Source organism: Strix uralensis, chromosome 3, assembly GCF_047716275.1.
Source record: "Strix uralensis isolate ZFMK-TIS-50842 chromosome 3, bStrUra1, whole genome shotgun sequence".
Classification (NCBI taxonomy): Eukaryota; Metazoa; Chordata; class Aves; order Strigiformes; family Strigidae; genus Strix; species Strix uralensis.
Genome location: NC_133974.1, coordinates 62234693 through 62261346, shown reverse-complemented (window position 1 = coordinate 62261346; position 26654 = coordinate 62234693). Strand labels below are relative to the sequence as shown.

Here is a 26654-nt window from a genome sequence, read left to right as displayed (position 1 = left end):
GCTAAACAAAGTCTTAGCCTTAAAAAATAAATATTTGGTCTAGAAGCCAATACCACAGGCAAAACTAAATGATATTCAAATTATTGTTAGCCAGATCCCCTTGCCTTCATCCCTTTTCCCAGTCTGGAAGAACAGATCAGCCAGTGCATCAAGATTATTTATGGTAAAAGGGTGGGAAATGAATTCCAGGTTAAGGATACTCTTGAAGAATAGTCAGTGAAGAATTCATAGCCCCTCTGTGTCACCACACGCTCCCTTAGATAGGCAGAGTAGGACATTTAGGGCATTATAAGTCAAAGACAACTGGCAAGCAGTGCGGATGAAAGAGCACATCTGTTCCCACCAGATGACCTACTTACCAGCCACACAGCTGACTTCTATATTGAGCTTTAGTTTCTGAACAGTTGTAAGATGGCAAATATGCTTTGTGTCAGTATAATCTTGGATTGTTAATGGAATGAAACTGATAAAAAAAGACTATTTACTAGTAGGAAATGCCTCACTGGTATACCTGGCATTTGTTTTTACATAAAAAGAGTAATAAAGCTATTAGTACTAATAAAATCCGTAACCACTTTTTCTATTTCATATGTGAAAAAACAGTTGCTTGCCAGGACAAGCTTCCTGTGATGTTTTGGGATGTGCTTAGAGCCACAGATGATGTCTGCCCCTTGGTCTGTCCAAGCCCCATTACCTGCCAGCAGACATTCCTCCTCCAAACACAGCGTGAGTGTTACTTGGCCTCTCATGCAGGGCATTGCTTCCAGATGCAACATCTGCTTTTCTTTTCCTGTTTCTTTAAAACATCTGCTAATGTGTTCCTCATTACAAAGCATTATATCCAAGCAAGACTGAAGAGTATACTCATTTTAGAGTAGCTAGCATCACAGGAAAGGTCTTGAGCAAGTGCAGTGTTCAGGGCTGTAAAATGACAGTAGTAAGTAAGCACATAAACCCCTGCTGGAGGTGTCTGTCACTGAAGGAGGTTTTGCTTAGAATGATGCTTCCTACAAACATTCATCGGGTTGAGCCACAATTGGAAAGAAACTTGGACTGCGCCTGACATAAATATTAATATGAGCCTCCATGTCTGAGGGATATTCAGAACTTGATCAGGAAAGCCTCCTTAATTAACAGATTTTCTGGCTATGGAGTGAGAATTCTTAGTCATTTTCCACAGTCAGGCAAATATCCTGGAGCTGCAGTAATTCAAGGGACAGTGCTTGGTAATGACACTAACCTTCATCTGCTGCAAATCGAAGGTACTTTTCATGAGAGGGGTGATCACACAGTGAAAATAAATAAGAAAGGCAAGCCAATCTCCCCTCTGCAGCCAGGGTGGGATTACTGCTAAGGCAGCCATAGAGTGACTTGTTCTGACTGATCTCCTCATTCTTTTTTTTAGCATCAAAATGGCACCATAAAACCCTTCCTCTCCCTAAGGAATTACTGGGTTTCAGGCTATGAGAGAAACCACCTCCTGCCAGTTGTAACAGGAGGGACCCTAGACTTGGGGGATCCATAAGGAATAGAAAGATAAGACACTCCTGATGTGCATCTTGGGCAGAGAATTATCAAAAGGCAAAGGGTAATGGAGAGGGAAGTGCAGTTAGAGCTGGTGATCGGCTTCTATATGATAAAAGCATGTGGTTCAAACACTAGCTTAGTCATCACAGGGGTGGTGACCAAAGAGCAAATGGTCCCTCTAAGAACTTCAAGTTTTGAAATCTTATCAGTCTTGAACAATGCTGTCCATGGAAAGGGTGACTTCACAACCAATTCTATTAGCTGAATATGGACATAAAAATGCCCACAGATATCCTTCATGGCTCCACCTGCCAATCCAGAAAGGCATGGGTCTCCCATAGGTCCTATGTCATATTTCACTACTTCCAGAGGTTTCTGGGATACCCTTATGACATCTCAAATGCCACTAAATAGCTTTATCTATGCAACTGAATCAAGCTCCTTCAATTCATCCCAGCCGTTGTACGAGAAAACCTGTCAGAAAAGGGACTATCCAAGGATATCTTAAGTTACCTGAATTTTAAGCGAATATAATAAGCTAGAAGACTGTTAGTGGTTCATGATCTTAAACAGAAGTGGAGAGAGAGTACAGTCCCTCTTTTAATGTCTCCAATTTCTTACATCCTATGACAGCCTGTTTTTGAGGTCATCAGGGCTTCTCTGAAGCTGTAACACAAGTAAATTTGGAGTTAGGTGTGAAAAGAAAAAAATAGATTCTGACAAGACGTCGGTTAAGATAGTAGTAGATGTTTGCAGATAACTGGGCATATTTGCCCCACCCAGCAGAGCTGGGAAAAACATAATGAAAACAACTTATAAAGGGGGCACCAACAGGCCATGTCCTTTCCATGTCTATGGGATAGAGATAAGAAATATTTTGGTGAGTACTTAGACTGGGAGAAGCAGAAGGATTCTGCAGAAGCTTAAACTCATGAAGTTGGACATCTGATGATAATATTCCTGTACAGGGAAGATAAGTAGGAATGTTGAAAGTGGTGAATGTGCAAATCCTCTGCCAAGAGGACCAGACAAAAATCAGAGAAGACCTCTGTGTAAAGAGGATCAGATGAACATCACAGAAGACCTCTGTGTCAAGAGGAGGCATCCAGGTAGAAGCTGGGCATCATATGTGCTTGCTTTGGTGGTATCATGAAGTATAAGAGCAGTGAAGCTGGTAAGAACATTCTTGTTGTGAGGCTGAGGCTTCCCCTTAACTCATGGGACTGAAGAGAGAGAGCTTGTCTTAGAGAGAATGGATGGGCCTCCTGGCTTTAAATGGGAGGAGGGTTGTTGAAAAGCTATGTGACGGACATCCCGAGTTTGGCCAAAATCCATATTAAGATCATCTTGGGTGCCCAGAGCCAGATTTAATGACAAAGTCTGGAGCACTTAACCTGCACAAAGTACCTGGTTCAGGGCAGATGTAGAAGACAGTCCCTGAACCAGCACAAGGGAGCTGATTGTTGAAGGAAGCCAGCTGTCTAATGGGCTGAAGCAGATGACCTATGCCTTTACCCTTCCTCAGCCTGTGCCACCTTTTGCCAGAGTCATACTGATACTGAAGCTGGGATTCTGCTTGAAGCTTCTTCCATGGGCTTAGGGCTAATTGTGAGGAGAAAAATGATGATGGAAAAGTTACTACTTTTGGGATACTTCACAGAAGTTTACCCTGTTGGCTTTATGCTTATCCTGATCAAGAAATTGTCTCTTCTGATGACAGAAGGAATCAGGATTGAGAGATGTCTACCCTGTGAGCTGGAGTTTCTCTTACCTTGAATTAGGTAAATTAAGCAAATTAGACATTTCCTGAGGATATGCTTTTCTTTGACGTGATAATTAACATCATGTTTGTCAATGACATTATGCCATTGCAGGAGTTAAAAACTTGAAACAAGTTTTCAAGGAGTGAGGAGAGAATAGGATTTATGAGGTGATAGTTGGAGAAAAAGGGAGCAATGAGGAGGAAAAAAAGGCACCAGCAAGGGAAAAAGGAAACCAAATGAATCAAATTTCTGTAAAACTCTCAAAGGATGAATAGCTTGTGCATCAGATGCAGAAACTCTTGGCTCAATCTCGTGGTTGAGGGGCACTGTTGGCAGGTACAGCATTAGGTAGCATCTATACTGTGAATGTTGTACACAGATGAAGCAGGGGTGATTGATAGCCCCCTTTCCTCTAAGATTAAGTGTCTCCAAATCAAGTGCTTGACTACCTGCACAGCCAGGACATGAGCATGCATATATGAAGGATCATTCAATGGCTGTACTGTTGTAATGTGATTTTTCCACTAAAACTTTGATGTGCATACAGTGTGTGGTGTTGCTTAGCTAATATTTTGAAATGTTTTCAAAGTCAAAGCAAAAGCTTGAAACACAAATTCCTGATGTACATCTTACACTTCACCTTCTTATTTATGTCATTCGGTATCTCCATAATGTGAGTTAACATAAAGTGTGAAATATGGATTGTCCCTTGGTAGAGGAAAACAGATTTCACCCATTTTACTTACGCTGTGTGTTTGGCAGCTAACAAATCAGAAAGCAGTTGTGGTCAGAAATAAACTGACTATGTATCTTTGAAAGTTTGCAGTTAGCATTGGCATGTAAGCCTAGCTCTGCAAGTGTCTGCCTGGCTCAAAAGGGTAATTTTGTGTAATTAAAGAAGAGCCTGCTTTAATTAAACATCTCATTTGAGTACATCAGTGTGGATCCTGCAGTAGGCTACATGCTCATTTTGCATGAAAACAGTCTGCCCACGCTGTTTCACCTGTCCTTTTGTTCAGTTTTTGGACATGAGAGGAGGCACAGTTGCAATGCTTTCTCAGTTCTCTCCCACCCTCTGGGGCAAGAAGATGGGCCCTGAGTGGTATACTGCCTGCCCTTCAGATTCACACTTGTTCCAGATCAGTCTGCAGTGTTCTGTGTTTTCTTTTAAGCAAATCTTCACTTTCTAATGGTCATAACCTGGTTTGAGCATTCTTCCTGATATTCTTCCCAGTGTTCAGCATACTAAATGTCATTATGATGAACCTGAAAGTCACCACAGAAAAAGGGCCATCCCTTACAATAGCGTTATTAAAAACTGTTCTGTACACTGTTTTTACGATGTCTTGTGTCTGTATGTATTCCACACAAAAGAGCAAGACTCACTTTTCAGTATCCAAAAATCAAGACACAAGATTCAGATTATACTCACTTAATTATATACCTGTGAAATCTGTTTCTCATCCTGAAGAAGTTAGAAAGCCCATTTAATGTAAAAGATTATCCCAAACAAGGGTCTCACCATACTCTCAGTGTGAATATGCAAGCATCATATTATTTGTTTAGGCACAGGGAAGACACTGAATCTGCTACTGTTAGGCTTTCTTGTCTAAGTACCTTGAGCATTGACGATAACTCAGATGCAGGTAGACTCAGCAATCAAGAAGTGTTAGCAGCATCAATGCTCTAAGCAATAACATAACCTGGAGTATGCAGTGGCATCTAGCAAGGAAAATTTGAAATGTTTTTCCAAAGGAAATATTATTAGCTACTGCTGGGAGCTGACAAGAGCTGCAATAACGAAAGGCAATGCAACAGGTGTACCAACACTTCTACTCACCAGCAATCCAGTCCCAGTCCCAAAGTATGGTGTAAAAGGAGCTCCCATTCAGTGCTGGCATCACTGGATCTGTCTATGTGGCACTGCTGTTCAGAGAGATGATTCTCATTACCATTGCATGGTTATACCCTTTCCAGCAAGTAGATTAGCCTCCATCCAAAGGAATTTCCTCAAAGGAATATTCCCAAAGCATCCAAGGTGAGGAACCTGAATCCATGGTTGGCAGTGAACAGACCAACAGTATGCAGTGCAGTGTCCTCATGTCCCTTTAACTCTCTACTGGTCCTATTCGAATTCACTCCCTCAAACTGAGGAGTCAATAGGTCCTGTTGGCATTCTTCAAAAACCAGATTTTGATCTTTGTTGTTAGCAACAGCTAGGCTACATTTACCATTCAGGAACTGGTGTAAACCCTTGTAAAGAGCAAGAGGTGCCTGCTGTCCTCACCAGAGGAGCTTTCATCACTCCGTGATTAGGCAGTCATGTTACTTTCGTGTTGACATTAATGACTTCTAGGATTTATGATGCTGGCTTTCAACAGTAACTGAAAGTTTAGACCTTGGAGATACAAATCATGCATAAAAATTGCTCCCTCCTCCCCACAGAGAGATGTAGCCGTCTTACTTCCTTGGCTGTGACACTGACTCATAAAAGTGCCCCGCTAACTGGGGCTTTTTACAAGAATATGGCGATATAATCTCGTATTTTGGGAAAAATCAAGATCCATCAAAAGGACATTAAGGAGTTGGGTCTCTATTTAAAAAACTGTCTCTGACCAATTGACTAACTATCCTCTAGCTTCAGGAGACAGGAGACATGAGGAATTTGGAGTCTGGTTGTTTTATCTATGTATGTTTTCTTGCTTTAATGTGAGCATCTGAACACAATCTACTTGTATATGGTTCCAAGTAGAACTGCGAATATTGGCTGCGGGTCACTGCCAAAAGGCATCTGGAGCGTGGGCAAAGAGCCCTACAACCTGTCTGACTCCTAGATCTAGTGGCTTTAGTCACAGATACCTGAGATACCAAGAAGTTAATGGTGGTTGTGGGCATGGGCACTCAGGGATGGGTTCCCTATTGCTGTCACCCTTTGCAAGTGAATCCAACAGAAGGGCCAAGAGCCTTGGCAGGACCATCGCTCACGCAAGGTCTAGGTTACACTGGCATACAAGTACTGGGTATCCTCTGCTTACCTCATTAACTTCCTTTCTGTGTCCTTTTGACCTTTTTCTCTATTCTGCTGTATTTCTTATGATCTTGTGACAGAAAGATTGTTTTTTAAAGGCATTGAGGTAAATTCTAGTTTGTTCCAGAAAGATTATTTTTTTAATAAATCAGACTTTTATTATTTAAAAAGGAAATTCTTTAGCAGTGTACTTAGTTTATAATGTAAATAAGACAAAATTCTATATACAAAAATAATTAAAGATCACCAATTAACATTCTTCTTATTACTGCAAGGGAAATGGATGTTACCGGTGACACCATTGAAAATCTGGTCAGAGGAGGTTGGGTGACCTCAAGAATGATGGATTCCTTACTTAATGAGGTTATTTTTTTAGTTCTGTCCTGCATACATGCTGAACTGTTAGCTTTGGCTTCTTCAGACATTGAGAAAGGAGATTCTGGCTTCAGTCTAGCTAGGATTGCTTTCCCGCAGTATTGAAATAACTGAGCTTTAACCTTATTGTCAAAATTTTACCGAATTATCGCTGTGCTGTAACTAGCTTTCTCGCTTTGTGGAGAAAGGGAGAGGATCTAGAGTCCTCCCTTAATTAGCATGTGATAGGCTTGATAGACCTGTTCAGTAACCAGCTTTCCAAATCCAGATTCTTCCTGTTCATACCAGCAATGTTAAAGTTAACTATAAAAGATTTTAAATCACACTTGGAATCATTCTCCAATAAAATTTAAAATACTTTGCAAAATATTGTCCCACTGAGATAACTTCTTTTCCGCAAAAGCAAGCCACCTCTCAGTTACCTTTCCACTTACCTTAAAAATCAACTTGGTTGCAAACTAAAAACTGAAAGGAAAAAATGAAAACATTTTAAGTGAAACCTGCATTTAGGTGTGACTTAATATTCATTCATTGCACTTTACTAGAAAAAAAGGCAAATTTGCAAAATAGGAAGAAGGGCTGAAGATAATGGAAAATGAATTATAGAGCAAGTTACACACCAAACACATTCTGCTGGAAGCATGGTATTTTGTAATTTTTTAATAAAAGTAAAACCTTTTTTGATGTTAGAATCCAATAAATCCTGAGGTCAGAAATAATTTGTGTAAAATGCAAGTGATGCCAAACTTTCCTGCTCCATCAAAAACCGTCAGATTTTATTTCAATGTAACTACACTTAGAAATAATGAACAACATAAATCAGAATGCTTTTGCCCTTTAGATTTTCAGGTAGATTGACCAAAACCAGCTACTCATCCACAAACATCTAAATTCACTGCTCTCTAATTTTACATTGGTTCTGCTAAAGACAGTCACTGGCATTTGACTTAATGTACAAGTGAGCTCCCATTGCTCTGTTCTGTTCTTGACCAATAGATGTGCAGCACTTGCATTAAATCAGTTGGAATTAGAAATATACAAAGATGCAGTAAATCTATCCTCCCGATTATCAGCTAATCTATATTTACATAGCACTATATACTATAGTATGTTGTTTGTATTCCCTAGTGGGAATGAAACTGTCCAGAGACAAAATGATTAGATATAAAAGACACAGACCTGCCACTGTATTAAAACCACTGTACATAGACAAGGAGGCCCCCAAATTATAGCAACTTTGGTCGCTACTTCCAACCCTAGAACTCAGTATTTGCTTGCTCTTGCATTGCAAGCAGCACATTTTTACAACAGCCCATGTGTTTTACATCATATTTACCATTGCCCATCCTCAAGATACTTTATTTTTTTAGGTTTCCACTGCACTTTAATAAATGAGAAGTAAACTCTGAAACAGCAGTGGCCTCTAAGGCCAGTAGAAAACTGCTGTTAATTGGTATCCAAACGGTGATACCACAGACTTGGTGCATTTCTGGAGCTCTCTTATTTGACTGAAATTAAGATGTGTTTTATGGCCAGGTATGTATATCCATTACATAGACTACTAGTTTAAACAAGCTATGTTAAAGGGCTTAAAGTTCAGAACTACTGATACCTTTCTTTAGCCTGGAAGTACAGCTTAAAAAGGCAAAAAACTCACAGATAGTGATTGCTCCAAGCAGGCTGAACACTGCAAGAAAACCAATTCTAACACTGACTTTTGCTTGTGTTACTTGTATGTAATGGATGATTTACACAATGAAGTGTAAATGCCTTCCATCACATTTTTTTTTCCTTATAGATGAGCATGACAGCAAGTCTTCCTTACACCGCTGCCATATTTCTATTGGTAACTTGCCATTGATGCTTACAAAAATGTCAAATGGTCTCATTTAGCTAATTAATAATGTCATTAGCTAAACTAGCTCTCAAAGACAGAGCTGAGTACATGGAAAGTCCATCAAATTGAGCGGTGTTTGCCTTGACATGGGGAATGGAGATAAGCTGGAGTAAAGGTCACAACTTGTTCTCCTCGGTGTTTGTTTCTAAGCAACCCAGTCAGTTTGCGGTTACAGCACACTAGGCTGAGTTTGTTTTACTTTCTCTGCAAGTAAGGCATTGAAGGTGATGGCCCCTCTGGAAATGAGCCGCTGTGCTCCCCATCAGGTGCCAGAAGAAACTCCCACTCTACAGGCAGGAGGCTTGGAAGAAGACCCACAGGAGACGCCAGTAGTAACAGAGCTTTTTGGAGTCAGAGACTTAAAACTAGATCTTTGTCAGAGTGAAAAACATAAATGTAATGAAAAAACCCCAAACAACAGTCCAAATTTGTGTGTGTGCATGAGCATCTTGAGGCTGGCAAGAATGGCCCAACAACTCCTTTTGTGCAGTGGTCGTGCTGAAGCAAGAGACAGTCTGTCCAACTTGGTGCAAGTTAGCAGGTTAAGTAACAGGCTAAACGGCTCACCTGGGGATGTGTGAATACTAGAATGGTATTCACAGTCAGTAACTAATATAAATTTGATACCAGAAAATACCAAACCCTGATGCAGGGAGCTTGCAGAGATGACGTGCTAGCAGCAAAACAGGACTGTGATGACTGTAAGCGATCCACTGGATATTTACACAGAATTGGTTTTGTGGTTTTCTGCCTTATAAAGGCTTTTTCAAACAGATAAGAAGCAGGAAGCCTGATGCTGCTAAGGGACAGGAGTGCTCGAGGTGCACTCTCCAGGTACAGGAATGTTTGCAGGATATAAAGGCATACCAGAAAAACCAGGCAGACTTTGCAAGGCTTCTCAGATGAGGAGTTCAGGCAATCAGGTTACTGGGACCATTCTTCAACAGGCAGTATCAGGGTGTCTGTCTCAGATTGCTGTGTCAGTAAAGAGGTTACAGTGTAATACACTAAAGTGAGCAGTAACACATTCCCAGGACCAGATGATATTTGTGCAAAATCTTCAGATGTGCCAAAGGATAAAATAGGTCATTTTCTAATTGTGATGTGCAATTTTTCTCATGAAACATGATACTAAAAAATTGGAGGTAGCTAATTTGAGGTCAGTTTGTAGAGTTTCAGGAGACAGCTAGGGAATATACTGACCAAGAAACCTCTTGTCTTTACTGGCCAAACTGGCAAGAACTGTGATGCAGACCCAAGAGACGAACACATTGGGAAGGAATCAATGATGTTTCTGTAAACAGAAATAATTCTTCATAAATTCATTACTTCTTTCAAGTATTCAACAAGCCTGAGGACAAGGGAATATATCCAGCTGATATAGTTTGCTTTAACTTCAGAAGAGACTTAAGCACACGCCTTTCAAAGGCTCTTAGAGGATATAATCTGAGGGGATAAGCAGGAAGGTCCTTGCATGGATAAACAGTTAAAAGATAGAACAAAGAAGGCTAGGCAGAAATAGTTGTTTTTACAGCAGAAAATATTACTAATGCTTAGTTTATGCAGTTCAGTATATTTCTAAATGATGGGGAAAAAGGAGAATAGTTGGTTGACCAGATTTGATGATGCTACTAAGGGTACTAAAGACAAATACTGATTGAAGAATTGCAGAAGGAGCCCATACTACTGAGTGACAGGGAAAAAAAACAGCAGATAAAATTCAATAGTGATAGACGAAAGTAAGGCACAAGGAGAAAACCCAGTCCTAACAACATTTACAGTGGTGGGCTCTGAGCTTATTAGTGCCATTTACAAATGATATTTTTATATTATGCTGAAGAAAATTTGGCACAATGCTAAGCAGCAATCCAAAATAGTATATTGAATGCTCAGAATTATTTAAGAAAGAAACAAAAGGGAGCATATTATTCCACTGCATGAACCTGTGGTGTCCCAGAATCTCAACTAGTATTTTAAGTTTTACTGTGCCCATTTCACAATGGCTGTAGTGAAATTAGAAAATATGCAAAGACAATAACAAGGGTAATTGAAAATATGGACCAGCTTTTATATGTGGAATGATTAAATAGCTTAGGACAGTCTTGGCTGGAAAAGACGTGACTGAGGACAGATTATGACATATCTATAAAACTACAGTGCCAAGAAGATGGTGAATAGGTTTTGAATCCAGTATGATAATTAGAAGGCAGAAGCAGCAGGAGAAAACAAATACAAGAATGTGTTTCTTCTGACACTGCATAGTTAAAGTGGTGAATTTAATGCAGGATGTTGTGGAAGGTATGATTTCATGAGAGTTGGAAAAGTGACTAGGAGAAATAATGGAAGGAAAAAATCTACTGAAGGCTATTAAATACAGATACATAAGCCTTGGGAGTCCATGAACTCCAGTTCAGTGGAGTCTTGACAGAACCGAGGGGAAGTACCACTGTACATGCATCCTTACTTTATACTTTTTCCCAGCACCCTTCTCAGCCAGGTAGAGGAGGATATGGGACTAAACCATCTGACCCACCACCTCTGCTCCTGCGCATTAAGGAAGAGGACAGCCATGCCTACTCAAGCTGGTCACAAACAAACATTACTGTTGTAATACAGTTAAGACTAAAATCCTCCGTTAGAAAGAGTGTAGACTGTGCAAATACAGCATCCTAGCAAGGTCCAGGGGAGTACCTGCAGGGGTCATTGTAGATATCTGTCCTGCATGGTGGGTTTATTTTCTTCTGTGATCCCAAAGGCTATTGAAATCCATGGATATAAACTAGGAGGGAGATGGTTTTTTAATTGTGTACCTTGTGCAACCATTCTTGGAATACCACGTGCACAATTTTAAAAAGGATTTTAATTAAACTGGAAAGTTTAATTGCACATACAGAGCACTGGGAAGCAATTTTTGATGTTGGATTGTTTCGCAGCTCTGTGTCTTAAATGTTCTGGGGAACAGGATGAAGTGTCTCAACTCCCTCTGGTGTTGACCCATAGGCCATCACTGACAGACAACAGCTGCATCAGTGACAATACACATGGGAAAAGCCTGTGTAAATGCAGCCTGGGAGAGGTAACTGTACCAACAGTGCATCTGTATGTCATCTCAGCTTGTTTCAATGAGAAAATTCACTGCATTCTCTGATAGAAACTAAACCGCCCCAGGCTACTGCCACTGATGTACTCCTTTGGATAGCCACTCCTCCTCGTAGTATTTGGGTTTGGAATTACAGCAGGGACAATAATAGTAATTTTGAGGAAGATTATTAACTATCTTCAAGTACAAAGTAACTTTTTGAAAACACTAACAGTCAAACTGTTCAAATAATGCTTTCCATTAAGAGTTTGAAGGAGACCCTTGGGGGTAAATACTTCAGTTGCATAATGTGAAAGTTAAGTTGTCCCGCTTTTAGGACCTGTATGAGTAAGAAGAAAATACTATTTCTCTTGGTAATACAGAGCTAATACTGCTAAGCACTGAGTCATCATTAGAACTGCCTACTAATTTCCAATAAACCACAGTTAGGCAAACTAGACACAGGCACAGAAATTTCATGAATATCCTCAAATATGTAATTTGAGCTTGGGAGACTTGGCTGATAGCTATAGTATTATATGAAAACAGATCTTAATATAACTATTAGAATATGAGGGTGAGTTCACAGAGCTGGTACTGAAACCACACTATGGGTACTTACTGCTGAGCTTGACTACACTTTGACTACACTCAAATCACACAAGCCACATCAGATAAAAAGGCTAGCCAATTTGTTACAATCCTGTGCTTCATTTTTTGATAGGAAGAACCTGTTCATCTTGAAGGCAGTGGAATGGATGTACATATTAAGTGGCTTAAGCAGGAATATATGAAAACTCAGAGGAACTGGAAAGAAGTGGATAACAGAATGAATGTGACAATAGAAATACGGAGAAAGATGATCAGTGATAAGGCACCTTTAAAAGACATTCTTAGACTGTTTCCTTTCTTAAGATGCCCTTATCAGGTAACAGAGCTATTTTTAATAATTACATTGAATTCTGTGTTACAGATGTCATGTATTTTACTGGATGTTTCCACTGAAGTATCCATCAACATTATTCTCTTTAATCTAACTCATATTTTTGCTGCTAATCCCACTTTGAAAGATTCACCAGTCCTGTGTTAAACATGCCATGCACAACACCAGTGGGTTATTTGAAGGATTTTGGTGTTACTTGATGTATTTCTTCCCTGCTTTGAAAAGAAATGAAACCACCCCCTCCAGTTTATAATCTTATTTTACTCAGCTAGTTTTATCCTGTCTTCAAAGTGTGCCCCTCATGTTGTTTTCAGTTTTGCTTTTGAGGATTGCAGTAATACCAAATACTTGTTTTTCTTTTAGCTTTTTAGGGAGTTCCAGCTTCTCACACAGATGGACATTTATAAGAAAACAGTTGAGATTTTGGAGATTTATTCAGAAAATATATTATCTTTGTATGTGGTGAGGAATAATCCAATTAACATTATGCTGCAAGAAAATCTGAAGCGGCACACAGAGGAAGACATTCTGAAATGTCAGTACAAATCTTCTATGCTCTGAATGTCAGAGTTTTGTTGTAGCTAATTGTTCTCTACTTATATAACTAAACTAGCTCCAATTTTACTGCAAAAACATTTAAAAAATGTCACGGTTGCTTGCAAAATATATAGTGATGGGGAACACTAAGAATAAAAGCTAATAAATTACTAGGAAAATTAAGTCAGTCAGGTATTGAAACTTTTTTCTCCTATTGAATAAAAGACTGCAGGTTTGATAAAGTTAGTAACTGCTTTAAAATAAGTATTGCTAGATGAGCAGAATTATGAGTTTCTAGAGATGTAAAAGAGTGCTTATTATTTTCTAAAAATACATGCAGGAAAGTAATTTTCAGGTTTAGAAATAGTCCCATAAAAAAGAGACAATTTCCTTTAGAAAGAGATGTACTGTTTCTATGGTTAAAGTCTTCATCCCAGTGAAACAGAAGAAGTAGTTAGCACTGTGTGTCAAGTCCCTTGTCTCTGCGGAGACACATTACAGGAGTAAGCTCACAAACTGGTACCTCTCACCAGCAGGTACCACAGCCATGCAAAGACGTTCACATACCTCAACATGTTCTGCTCGCTGGCTGTGAGGGAGCAAGCACCTGCTGCCACTCAACTTCTTTCAGTCTGAGAAGTCTGGGGAGTGCGGTTCTGCACGGACAAAACCTTTGAAGCAGTTAGAATCGTTATTCTTCCCAAACTGCAGCTGTCGATGCCTATGCCTGAGCTCAGCTCTGCAAGAAGTGCTCCTTAGACTGTCATTTTCTATCAAACAAGCATAATGCCAGGACGTCAAGTCAAAGGTGACACAGTATGAACACGTGTTTCCTATAGCAGTTTCACTCCTTTTATACCAGGCCATTTCTTAAGCAAGCAGAGTAGGCTAAAATACCAGGGCTTGCTTTCTTTAAACTTAAAAAGACAAGTTCTCAATAGCTTATGATTAAAAAGTGTCAGCGAGCTGCCAAATCCAGAAAGCCTTTATGGACTTTATGCTCGTACCTTTGGCCTTAGAAAGCTATGGATGTTGTTAGTAATTTCCCTTTTTCTTATACAAGTCCCAAGGCCTTTACTTTCCTGTTTTTCTCTCACAGACAACTTGACCTGGCACCTAGATAATAAATGCCTCACAAGATAGGTTCAGTGAAACACACGACACCAGAAGCCTGAGCTGTTTAAAAGATGTTAGAGTCAATAACAGCTAAACTAGAGGTAGCAGATACCATGTCCCAGGAGATCCTGCAGCACCAGCTTGTACTGCAGCCTTCAGAGTGGAGTCCTCTGGCAACAGAACTCCCCAGAGACATCTGATTTACTAGGGAAAGAGGAGTTCGGGGATGGGTGGTGGGGGCAGGACTACTCAGCTCGCAAACTCTACTAGAAGCAACCCAAAGGCTTGCTTACTTATCGTGAGAGAAATTTAATCATAATATTGAGTAGCTGAGTGTCATGAATGATTTGAATATTAATACCCATTGCCAGCTGAGGCACCTTGAACCTTCAAACTCTTCAAAATGGACTGCACAACAGTTCCACTGCTGAGCTCTTAACTATTATATAGGGTGCAATCTGCTTTTCCAGGATGATACTGCAGCACCAGAATGTTTTAATTTGTGATTTAGTAGAAATCCTTGCCTTTGACAGATATGAAAATGACTGCTGCATGTTTACTTCTGCCAGATGTCTTCGGAGATGATTCCAGTCTGTTTGTGGCAGTGAATGAGGAGGTAGGAGACAGAGCACCAGCAGTCTTGGTCTCTCTTCCCTGTATCAGCTATCTGGGCACATGACCTGGCCTTTTTTTGGTGGCTCAGCTTAGTTCCTGGAAAGGACTACATTAGCATTCCTTTTGGGTAGAAGGCATATTCACAGAGATACTAGCTAAATTCAAAGTAGTGTTATTAGGCTTACTTAATTCTCTGACCTGTTCACCAAAGTGACGCTGTGTGTGGCATCATTTGAAATATCCTTTTTTTTAATTTAGGTAAAGGCAGTGACACCAGTGTTGGAAGTAAAAAATCCCTTCAATGTGAATTCATGCGAGTTTGCGCTGTATGTGGGAAGAGAAGAGCTAGCCCAGCTCGATGACTGCACCATGGCCCTGGCCGCGCTGGTGGCTGCATTTCATGTGTTTGATATCCCGTGCCCAGAGAGAATCCACAGGACGCTGAACTTCCTGGAGTCCCTGGTCTTTGAGGTGAGGAGCCCAGCATCCCTGCTCACCCAGGTAAAGAGAGGGCTGGAGGCACCCAAGTATTCCAGTATCTGACGGTGTGTAAACAGCACTCCTCTCGGGAACATTTGACATTTTCAAAATAAATCCCTTTGTTGTGAAGATACATCAGTGCCATTCTTTCTGGTGAAAGTGTATGTATAACAGTTATGTTTAGTAATACCCCCTTTTTTTTATTGTACTGGCTACTTTTTTACAGATTTAAACCCTAAGCATTTTCATTATTTTCAATGGAAAACCTAGAGCAGTCTAGAGGCATTAGAGATAATAAAATTTTCTAGATTATTGCGTGTGTCGTGTATTATTTTTCCGTATGGAGCATTTGACAAATTCGGATATTTTGATTGTCAGAATTTTAAAAACACATTGTGAGCTAATGTAAGCACTTCACTCCTTCAGATGCTAATACAGTCAGTGTTTTGAAGTGACACAAATTAAAGATCTCTTGTTATTATCATTTCATTACATTATGATCACTGAAAGCCCACTATAATAATTTTTGTGTTTTAAAATGGTGGGCCTGATTTTTCAGTTGCAGGATTGTAAGTCTTCACTATTATCTCCATGCATGAACCATTCTTTTATTTTTTTTTTTTTTTAACATTAATTCTGAATTTGCTAAATAGAGATTCTGAGATGAGCTCTCAAAGTAGCAAGAATGACTTATCTGGGATGCTGCCATGTGCGTTTGTAACCACAGCTTTGGCGCCAGAGAAAGAACGCCTCATTTTCTTCCTGAATTTGTTCCCCAGAAGAAATCGGCCTTTTCCACATGGTGACTCTCCTGTCTGCCCACACAGAGCGGAGGCCCTCTCCTCTGTTCTTCCACAGCCTCCTCTTCTCCCTAACACGCTCCTCTTAACTCCTGCATGTCTGGAAATCCCAGTGGTTACTGCCTGACAGGACACGGCTTTGGACAAGCGCCTAGTGATGGACAGTAGCAGCAGCCAGCAAACATGAGCCACTGCACTAATTAGAAATTAAAATGGCTTTTTATTAAAACACTGCATTCTACTAAAGAGATCAATCTCTCACCAGTTCTCAAAATGGCTGTGTAGGCCAGGAGGCATTTGTGGTCACCACAATTCTTCAAACACTCAAGACACACAGCTTGGAAGACCACAGGACTTTTGTCAAAGCCTGGCTGTGCAGGGGTGACACCAATGTAGAGATCACAGTGGTAGATCCTGCAGTATGAGGGGAGATTGCTCCATTTAATGGCTAGACTCTCTTGATGAGGTCTTAGCATTTTTCACATGGCTCCCATGGAAATCAGGGGACAACCTTTACCTGTGTGATGGCTGGGCTACATCTAACACAACATAGAAAACATTATCAACTGTCATTTTAAAGATTCAGTACATCCTCAGTGTTTATAAATTCTGAGTGAATTTGTTGGGTGTAGTTTTTGAAACAGAGGTGGCTACACCCTGCTACCTCATCACACAGGATACAAAAGTAAGGGTTATGTATGTCCTCACTGTTGTGATAGCTATATGAATAAAAAGTTGGGCTCTGTATCATGTAAGTGAGATTTATTCTACATCTTATAAACAGTATTAATTCAAACCCATTCCTTAAACCACAGTACTTTGCAAGTAAGTATATAAAAATTCAGGGAGCTGCTAACATCCCCAAGTAATCTCTGTCAGCCAGCAAATCTTTTCATTGGTTCTCACTGCAGGGTAGAGAGCTGGCACGAGAGAGACTCAGAGGGTGAGGGAAAGTAAATTATGTGGAAGGGCAAAAGGAAAGAAAATGGAAGAATCTGGCATTTTACTGATCTGCATGGGCAACTTGAACTGCTGCCAGTGGCAAAATGCAGGTCCATAAATGGGATTCTGATTGTGACAGCAGGTGGCCTGTGATCCTTAGGAGTGTTTAGGGAGAGGGCAGACAGCAGCAGCCAAGTTGCTGTTTTAAACTCATGGCCACACTGAGCTATGGTGAGGAATGACTCCACACCACCCTTGGGAACAGGCAGGTTCATCTAAAAATCCTGGGCACACACAAATGTAACAGACAGCTCCAGTTCAGGTTTTATTTGTATTGTAGTACAATAAGAGTGCAATTTGAATGTACAAATATTGAACAAAATGTAAAAATATTATTTATGCAATGCTATGGAAGGAAATTAACAGACCAATGCAACTTACTTCATACTGACCCTGTTTCACCTCATATTATGGCAGGTACCAGTCACCTACATGATCTGGAAGGGGCACAGAGAGTTCTTGAAATCTTAAGGAACTCCAGCCAAAGAACAGCCTAGCAAAATCTGTGGGAAGATGTAAAATTCTCTCAGCTCTGCGCAACGGAAATGCTCTGCTTGTTCTCAGCTCTAAAGGCTGAGCAACTGCCCACCGGCAGCGCTAAGAGGGCTGCCAAAAATCTTGATCCAACTCTTCACTCTCTTGCAAAAGTAACATTCTGGAACAGTCCTCAGTATACAGGTGGCTAGGCTTTCTCCCATTTAAAGTGCATCTGGTTTACATCTTATGTATATATACCAAGTGCAATGACTTTCCCTGACAAATCGTTATAATCCTCCAAGAAAGAAGGTTGCCTCACCTAAGTACCTGCTGGTGGCATCTACAGCCTGCTAATGACCCAGTGAAACGCATGCTCACCCACGGTATGCGTTAAGTATCCTTTTCCTCCGTGCTTTGTCTTTCCCCCTATGCCTTATTTCATTTATAACTCAGACTTTCCAACTACCAAGTGGTGGGTGAAACAATTCTCCCACCATTGGGAAAACAAACCTATGTTGAATATGAAGCCAGAGTAGCAGTCCTAGCTTTAGCACAGTTTTTCTCCACTGTTGTGGTAACTATACTGGAGACTGGCATGTGCAGACTTGAATGAATATGTTTTCTTTTTTGCTAGTATCCTTACCTCAAAATACCGGTATTTTCCTTCATCTGCTGAAGGACTGTAGCAGGGTCCCATGTAAAAGGCTGGGACTCTGTTGTGCAGCATAAACAAAAAGTCTTCTATGAAGTCAAACTTTATTTTTCAGTTGCAGCCTTCTCTGTACTGATCTTTTGGTAAAATACATTAAAGATGCTGGTGGAAAAACTCACATAACATTTTGTAATCGTGCAAAAGTAAAAACATTCAGTTATCAAAAAAGCATTATAATTTCAACCCCAACAAGGTTTGTTTTGTTGTGTTACAAGCAAACAGACAGTTTTATAATCTGTAAAGTTATCTGCTGTAGCATAAAGTGTCACATATGTAACATTAAGTGTTTCATTTTTAAACTATGGCACAAATATGTATTAGCCATAACAGTCTCATCTGGCTACCTGTAGCCTAATTTTTGGCTAATCAGTTTTTATTTTGATAGTATGAAGTAAAAGTTTCTGAAAAGCAAAATGGGTACATGAAGTAGAATTCAAGAATTCTTAGAAAATATTAATGTTCCTTTATATAATACAGCATAAATAATTCGTGAAGGTTTCTTGATGTCCAGAGAAAGTTAGGGATCCTAACCATCCATGGAGAACTAGCCCCATTAGTTTGGTAAATAAGACTAGCTGACTCGGTTGTTACACAGTACCTTCTCAAAAGCTTGAACACTTCCCAGAAGGATTCAGATATGTACTGGCTCTAGGAGAATATAAATAGTCCACCAGCGCTGAACGTACGTTTCTTCCTTTCTGAGAGTCCTTACTCAACAGTTCTAGCGAGTCTTTGTGCTTTGAATAAAACATGAGCTCCAGTGGAGAAAGCTGGCTCGTATACATTTTCATTATCTTCAGAGTTCATTGTGTGAGTTTTTCTCTGCAGCTTTGAACATCAGAATGGAATTAAAGATTTTTAGCGCTGGGCCCAGTTTAATGCTCATTATTTTGACTATGTCTGATTGGGTCATTAGCAGAAATGCTTCTCCATCAATTTGCTTTAAAAGAAAAAACACACAAAGCTATTAATAGGTCTGACAGTGCAGCAGGATAGATGTTTCAGAAAACATGAAAAGAAAATTCCTAGCAATTTCAGACAATGTAAAGGAATGGCTGAATACAAGCACTTTCAAATGCTTTCAGGATAGCTTTGATTTCAACGTTTTAGACAGATCAGCTAGTCCAAAAGAACAGGATGATGATCATCATTCTGCTTGAAAACAACTGTCTGGCTAATTTTTAGCTAACCAGTTCTTCTTTTCATATTGATAGTACAAAGTAAAAGCTACTGAAAAGTAAAATACATAAATTAAGTAGAATTCAACGGTACTGCAGCACAGTAATGCTTTTTAACATCTTAGCTACTCCTTTAAGCCTCCATAAGAAAGTTTCTGGATTTCACTACCTACTATGGAACTGGAACTCACTTCAGGCCACCCCTTTCTGTTCATTAAACAGCAAATTAAAACTAATTTGGTCCCTGATGTAACAGGGGCCAGGCTACATAAAACTGCCTCTTTGACACAAACAGAATTTTTCAAAACACTGAGTATTTTTCTGCCAGGCTTGTAGTGTTGCTATTTTAATAAACGTTACAAGTGAATATGCTCCTGTAAGCAAATAGTTGTCAGCCAGGAGTGCTAAATTTGAACATGAGGAGCCACAAGGCCCTCATATCCAAGGGCTTCACTGGGGCCAACACTTCTTGTGTAAACTTCAGGTCACTTAGGTATCTATAGTAAGTTTTCAGTGTAACATAAGCAGGATAGCTAGGCCTAAAAGCCAACTGAGTTAAATAAGGAGCACTGCTTAGGCTTAAAGATACTAATTTGAGATAAAACCAGTGTAATTACATTTCTGTAGGACTAGAAGACAAGCTTTCTGAATCTGACAGGCTGCAAAGAAAGCCTGCAAGGTACACCTCAGCACTGTAAGTTGAGGAACACTGCAGTGAGAACAGCATCATACAGTTACCACAATCACTTTCTAACTCATTTTGTGCACAAAGCCAGACTGGGTGGGCTCAGCACCAGAAGCCTGTGAACGTGGGGGTGCCCAGCTTTTTGCAGCATCTTAACATAAGCAAGATGAGGGTTCATTTCCACAGCAGAAGTTTGAACCAGCACCTTCTACCTACTGAAAGACCTACTGATGCCAGCCAGTCCATGCCAGTTGGCCTCCTGGGAGAGGTTTAATTTACTAGTTACAGACAAAGCCTGAAAGGCTGAATCCTAAAGAGGGGAAGCATTCTCTTACACCTCTGAGAATGAAAGTGTTTAGGATTTATCCATCTCTGTGGCACTTCCCACCTGCTGACTTGATTAGCAATACGCCAGCTTTTATCGATCTTAAATTCATCGGTGAGACACCCTAAGTGACACAGTGGATGATCTAGGCCGGCATATCTGCTGCAACTGTAAAATGTCTAACATCTAAGCAAGTGCAAAATGCCCTGAGATGCAGCCTTTCAGTCCTTTGATATGCAACTGTAATAGTATTACAATCTACAGCACAGCCTGAAAACTTTTGTCACCAGACATTAGCAGGGCCATCGGTATGCATTTTCCTCAGGAGGTGCCTTCTCAAGTCTAAGTACCACAATTATTCTTCACTGGAAAGGCTGTCTGACTTTGGATATTACAGTATCACTCTGCCCATTCAGGTGTTCTGACTGGGACAAGCACCTGAACTATTCACTCTGGCAATCTGTGATCAAACAGCCTTCCTGAAACTAAGCACTAACAGAAGTAACAAACCTCTGAGTGGAAAAGAAAAAGCCAACCTACCTTATATAGGCCTACTGTACCTAAAAGCCCTATCACTTCCTAACGACAGCTTTGGCACAACAATCTTCTGATATCAGAAATATATGCCTGGCGTGCTCACAAAATGAGTACACACTCCACTGAACTTCAGCAGAAGCCTTCAGATCTACTCCCTGCAAACTAACTGTATCGGGAGGAAGAGCATCAAGAGCTAAGTGTGCTCAGACAAGATGCAAAGAGTTTTAAGAGATGCTTATCGTGAACCATTGCTCTGCTTTATTTTACTTATTAACATCCTGCAGAAATAAAATAGCATACTTACAAATTTCCTCAAACCAGATTAAGAGAGAATAGTAGTACATCATGAAGTTCCTCCTCTTCTATCATTAGTGCTAAGTAATTTCAGTTGCAGTAACAAAGCTAGAGGAGCACCAGAGACCTGGCTGTTAGCTAGTTTTATCTTCTTCCTCCCCACTCCATGACCTGCAAACCAACCTAATCTTCCATATATTTGTGTCTGACTTTAAACATATGCTTTATCCTACTACTTTATATGTATCTTTAAGATGGCATAAAATTATCTTTCCACCAAGCTTTGAAACAAACTTCACCCACCTCGTCTTTAAACACCTTGCCATGTTCTTCACATCCTGGTAAACTCCGTATAAATTCAGAGACCTGCCACCAAAGTATATAACAAAAGACTTAGTAAGACCAGTGTCTTCCCAAAGTATTTTTTAGCTATTGTTTTTACAGCCTTATATTAGGTGTTCCACCTTCTTCTGTAAGTGTGTGGAATCATGCAACTGGGTGTTTAAGGACAGGATTCACAAATCTGCAGACTAAAAGAGCACATGCCACTCTCGTCCACAGGACATCTGAAAGTGGGGTATGTCTACTCCCTCAGAATTACTCAGGTTATTCTATCCATGCAGATCCAGAACCATGCACCTTCTCTTGGTGAATCAATTCTCACAAACCAAAATGGTTGCTGCCTTCCTCTTCTTTATTCTTTACAGCACAGAGATTAGCAAATCCTTTTTCAAAGTTCCCATTTATTTCTTCTCTGATTAGAGAAGATCTGATTGTTCCAGCTGCAGAAAACTGCCTTAGTCATAGGTACTTTTGAAAGTAAAGCGGGGACTAGACCCTGTCTGTCCAAGCATCATTACATACTTGAACAGTGACAGGGCTCTAATCTTGCAATCACGTGTCACGGACTGACTGTATCCATACCGTTCCTCTCTGCACTATATTCTCACTCTCCAAAACAGTATGCGACATCCAAACCATGCACTAGGAATAGTTCCTTGGTCCATGCTGACCCCCAACCCATTCCTCCAGCACGTTTGTGTAGGTGCTAGATGTTATTAGCGTTGGCCTTGAACACCTGATCTGCTGGGCCATGCATTTAGCACTTTGCTTTCCCTTTTTAACCCCAGTGAATATATATACACACATATATATTTATCTGTATCTATACACATATGAATTAATACTTACTGCTTCTAGGGCTGGATGGCAGCTGAACAGACATTTTGGGGATCTGTTACATTACGTCTGGTTGACTCTAATCCTGTGAGTACTAATGCATTATTGTTAATCTATGGGGCTAATCTAAAGCTCTGAATCAACCAAAACTTCAAGGGCAGCAGCAGTGAGATATAAGATACAGGGGAAACCTACCTCATCTGTACTCCACTTAGAAACTTTACTGGCTGGGATCCCAGCTACACTTGGAAGGAGCTTGCTCTGCTGTTCCCAGCGCAAGGGTAGGCCAGGGATTTGCAACTTGGAAGACACAATAACTGGTTGAGAAAGAAGCCTCTGCGTGCTGGGTTCTTCAACATCTTCAACAACAGGAAGCAAGAAACAAGCATTAAATCTCTCAGTCAGTGATGAGATCAGTCACAGTAAATGCACATGCATTTCTATTGATATATATGGGCCTCCCTACACAAGCTGTACAGTTTTGCTTACACCATAATTAGAGGAGCACCATGACTGCTCTTTCGCTAGTATGACTGTGATTATATTGGCTCTATATAAATGTGACTACTCTTACATGGGAAAAGTCTCTTCCAACACAACACGCTTCTGTGCAGACACAACTGTTGGCATACCACACCACAGGTCAAGTAATTTTAAATATTTTGATACAATAAATCACACCCACATTTCATAGTTGTACAGTAGTAAAAGAATTAACTTAATTCCAGGTTTGAGCTGTTCTAACTTCGTCAAAAGCAGCACTGCACTGCTACAAAATTCCAAGTGAATCAGTTGTACAGTTCCAGCCCACACAACATTTATGCTTCATCCACCACAAAATGTTTTTCAGTTCTTCTGAGGAAAAACCACAAATGTCTGCAAATTCCCTGCTCCCACTTTAACTGAACATTTTATTTGGAAAATAACATTAAGCTCCTCCGTGCTGCTATGGGCTTTTTTACAAGGTCATTTCCCTTTTTATCTCACTTATCCATAATGGAAGGAATGAGCTCCCATCCCACTGGCCTCAAAGGTAATGTACCAGTGGGAGGGTGGCTTCAGCCGCATCCTGCTGTTGCTGCTGCTGTCTGGAGAGCAACAGCAGTTGCAGATGTGTGTAGGAGGAAAGAGTGAAGAGGCATGCCTCAAATGATGTCAAACTGCGTAAGACATCTCCACTCATTTAGATCCACTGCAAATGCAAAAGCAACACGCCTGCTATGAACTCAGGCCTGAATGCTTCCCAATTGTCAAGTAAAATTGTGGAAAATCTCTGGAATTCATTTCTGAAACAGCCAACAAGGAACCTATGCCTAGTACTCCTTACTGCCATGGCTTCATGCAATCACTCACAAATCCCTGTGCTATTTTTGTTTGGATCGCTCACTTTATTACAGCTCCATTCTATCACCATTTTTGGGAAGTTGCTATTATTTACAGTTCTTCCTATCCTCACTGTTCTAGTTTTCATACATTTGTGCCCAACAACTAAGGCACAAATTCCTATTATAGATTTTTGCCAGCGCAGTGGGACTGTTCTAGAATATATAATGTGGCCAATATAGGATATGATTGTGTTGTTCTGCTCCTCTAGCTTAGATTTTTGTTACTTTCAAGACTAATCCTCATTTTATATCAATGTTGATTATTCAGAAGTTGACTCTTAAGCAATTTAGTCAGTATTGTCACTTCACTGATGAAATTTTTAAATAGACTCCTTAATTTTTTCCTAGCATCATACACGTGCTCTTGGAAGTGAGTTCCCTAAATGTCTGTTTACACTTCACTGTTGTTCTTCAAATGTACCTTAGAGCTTCTACTACTACTAAAAACGTCAGTCAGAAAGAGTCTTGTAAGGCAGCAAGCATGCTGAATGTAAAGCCTATTTTACCAAATAATATCTTTCTCATTGTTCCCTTGAATCCCCTCCCCATCCTTATCCCCTAATTTTTTCTTTCTAAAAAAGGTCTCTTAAGAGTTGAAAATATAAATATTTTGCTATTTTTTTGTTGTCCATTCACAAAACATGTAATGCACTGATACTGCAACATAAAGAGCAGATGATAATACTGTGTGAAGAAAATTGCAAGCAAATTGCACTCCATGTTCACACATGTTTAAACATATGTACACATAAGCATAAGAGCATATAGGTACATGCATAGTGAATAGCAGCAATGACATCTAAGGATGTCTCTATTTTCAATAGTTTACGGGTGTGTCAAATCCTAACAGTTCCAGATGAAAAATCTATGCTGAAAAACATCTGTCCATGTTGTGTTTTTCTGGAAAACTTCAAGCAAACACAGGTCAGATGGTTATGAATGAGGTTAGCAGAAGTTAAGTTCACTAACGTGACACTGCATGATGCTAAACCTTGTACTCCATCTGTTCACATTTAAGAGCTCTATTTACTGACATGGAAAGGAGTGCAGTGCCTAATGTCTTTGAGGATGTGGGCAAAAATGCCTCTGCTTCTCAGCCTGTGCCACATCTGCCTCACAGGTAAGATGAACAGCACAAAAGAAGCATGTGAAGTGTCAATTCACCCAACTAGATGGAGGAAAAGAAAAAAAAATTTCCCAACCCTGCAGCATGTATAACCACATCCTGATAAAAGGAAGTTTAGTTTTAGTGTAACCTCTTACAAAAGACAACGCAAAGCACAAATTCTGGCTACAATCTATGTCTGTAATACCAGATATGTAGAAGTTCTCCCTACCCTCATGCTTTGGTATTCCTTGCTCTGCAAGCCCTGCTTCCCATAGAGAGGCAATCTGTGTTTGTGGGCCAGAGAAAATTTGTGATGTACTCCAATTTATGTCTCAATTTAGACATTTAGGAGAACAGTAACTTGAGGTGCACCGTGGCTTAGCCAGTTTCATGACAGAGCCACAAATTGCTCCTTGAACCACGTAAATGAAGAAGCAAAATCTGTTTGCCAGCTCCACGAGATAGCAGAGCCAGATGCCGTAAATTCACACTTTTAACCCTGATCACTGTTCTTTGCTGACATTTTGCTTCAACATCAGCCCACGTGCCTCTACATTCTTCTTCATATTTAATGCCATCACGTTATCCTTCTCCCTGAACTATATCTTCCTTAATTCATCTCTATCTTCTCAGTGAGTTACCTCCCAACAAAATATAACCTAATGTTTCAAAGAAGCTAAATGGCAAACACTTTCTGGCATTAATGAGAGACCATTACCACTGGTCGTTCCCTCCTGTGTGTTCTAGCTCCCAGCATGTAGAAGGTTTTAAAGCACAGGATTTGTGTCCATAAAACAGCTAGTATGAAGGGGCCATGATTTCAGTGGAGTTCTTTAGCTCCAAATAATCTTTCTTCAAAAAAGGGAAGATAGCAGTACACGTTTTATAAAGTATCAGTAGAAAACTAGTCAAGTGAGCATGGCAAAAGAAGGTTGAACAATAATAATGTAAGTGACATGCAGAAAAAATAGGACAACAAGCACAGGTACCAGCAGTCACAGCTCACAAAAGTCTGCACAATTGCAATTATTTTAGCTTGAGCTTTCCACGACTATGATAGCAAGAACTCAGTGATCCATTTTCATCCTAAAGATTAAGTAGTATGGCATATTTAAACAGATAAGGGCACAAAATTATGTGTATAAAAAGGAAGTGAAAATGAGAATTTTTGTTAAACAATGTAAGTGTTCTAGTTTTATAAATCTAATTATGCAAGATCCTACACAGAAATGTATCCTAGTAAGCAGAACTTGTTGGTGAAACTTTATCCATACAGTGAATTCTGCCAAACTCAAAATGCTTCACAAAATCAGGCCAGTTTTCTTAGAATAAAAAAAGAATTGCAGACAATTTAAAATGCTCTGAACAATTTGATTTTATATTTTGTGTATTGTGTTATATAATGCAAAGTCAACATCAAAAAGGTATGTTTCCATTCTGCTGAAACAAAATACTTCAAATGACCAAAACCTATTTTTTTTCATCTGCTTTAGAGATTATTTGTTTAATGTTTCATTTTCCCAGAAGTCTGAACTACGTCATGTTTCAAAATACCATAACAACTTGGAATTTTTTATACCTTTTACACAGCTCTTGTAATAGATGAAATCTT

The 26654-nt window shown here is 39.9% G+C and overlaps 2 protein-coding genes across 8 annotated transcripts in view; one reads left to right on the top strand and one right to left on the bottom strand.

Moving 5' to 3' along the window:
* SAMD3 (sterile alpha motif domain containing 3) overlaps window positions 1–15423 on the top strand; it is a 40969-nt gene extending 25546 nt beyond the window's left edge. The window contains exons 7-10 of the mRNA XM_074864768.1: window positions 12394–12597; window positions 12976–13147; window positions 14799–14881; window positions 15139–15423. Coding sequence (XP_074720869.1) covers window positions 12394–12597; window positions 12976–13147; window positions 14799–14881; window positions 15139–15423 — 744 coding nt within the window. The remainder of the gene's footprint in view (window positions 1–12393; window positions 12598–12975; window positions 13148–14798; window positions 14882–15138) is intronic.
* A 1980-nt stretch (window positions 15424–17403) lies between these two features.
* The window catches only part of L3MBTL3 (L3MBTL histone methyl-lysine binding protein 3), an 89587-nt gene continuing 80336 nt past the window's right edge, over window positions 17404–26654 (bottom strand). For all 7 annotated transcript variants that reach the window (XM_074862487.1, XM_074862490.1, XM_074862486.1 and 4 more), the window contains 3 exons: window positions 22745–22908; window positions 21674–21736; window positions 17404–19291 (listed from right to left, as the gene is read on the bottom strand). In XM_074862487.1, the coding sequence (XP_074718588.1) occupies window positions 19148–19291; window positions 21674–21736; window positions 22745–22908 (371 nt within the window). In that variant the 3' untranslated portion in view covers window positions 17404–19147. The remainder of the gene's footprint in view (window positions 19292–21673; window positions 21737–22744; window positions 22909–26654) is intronic.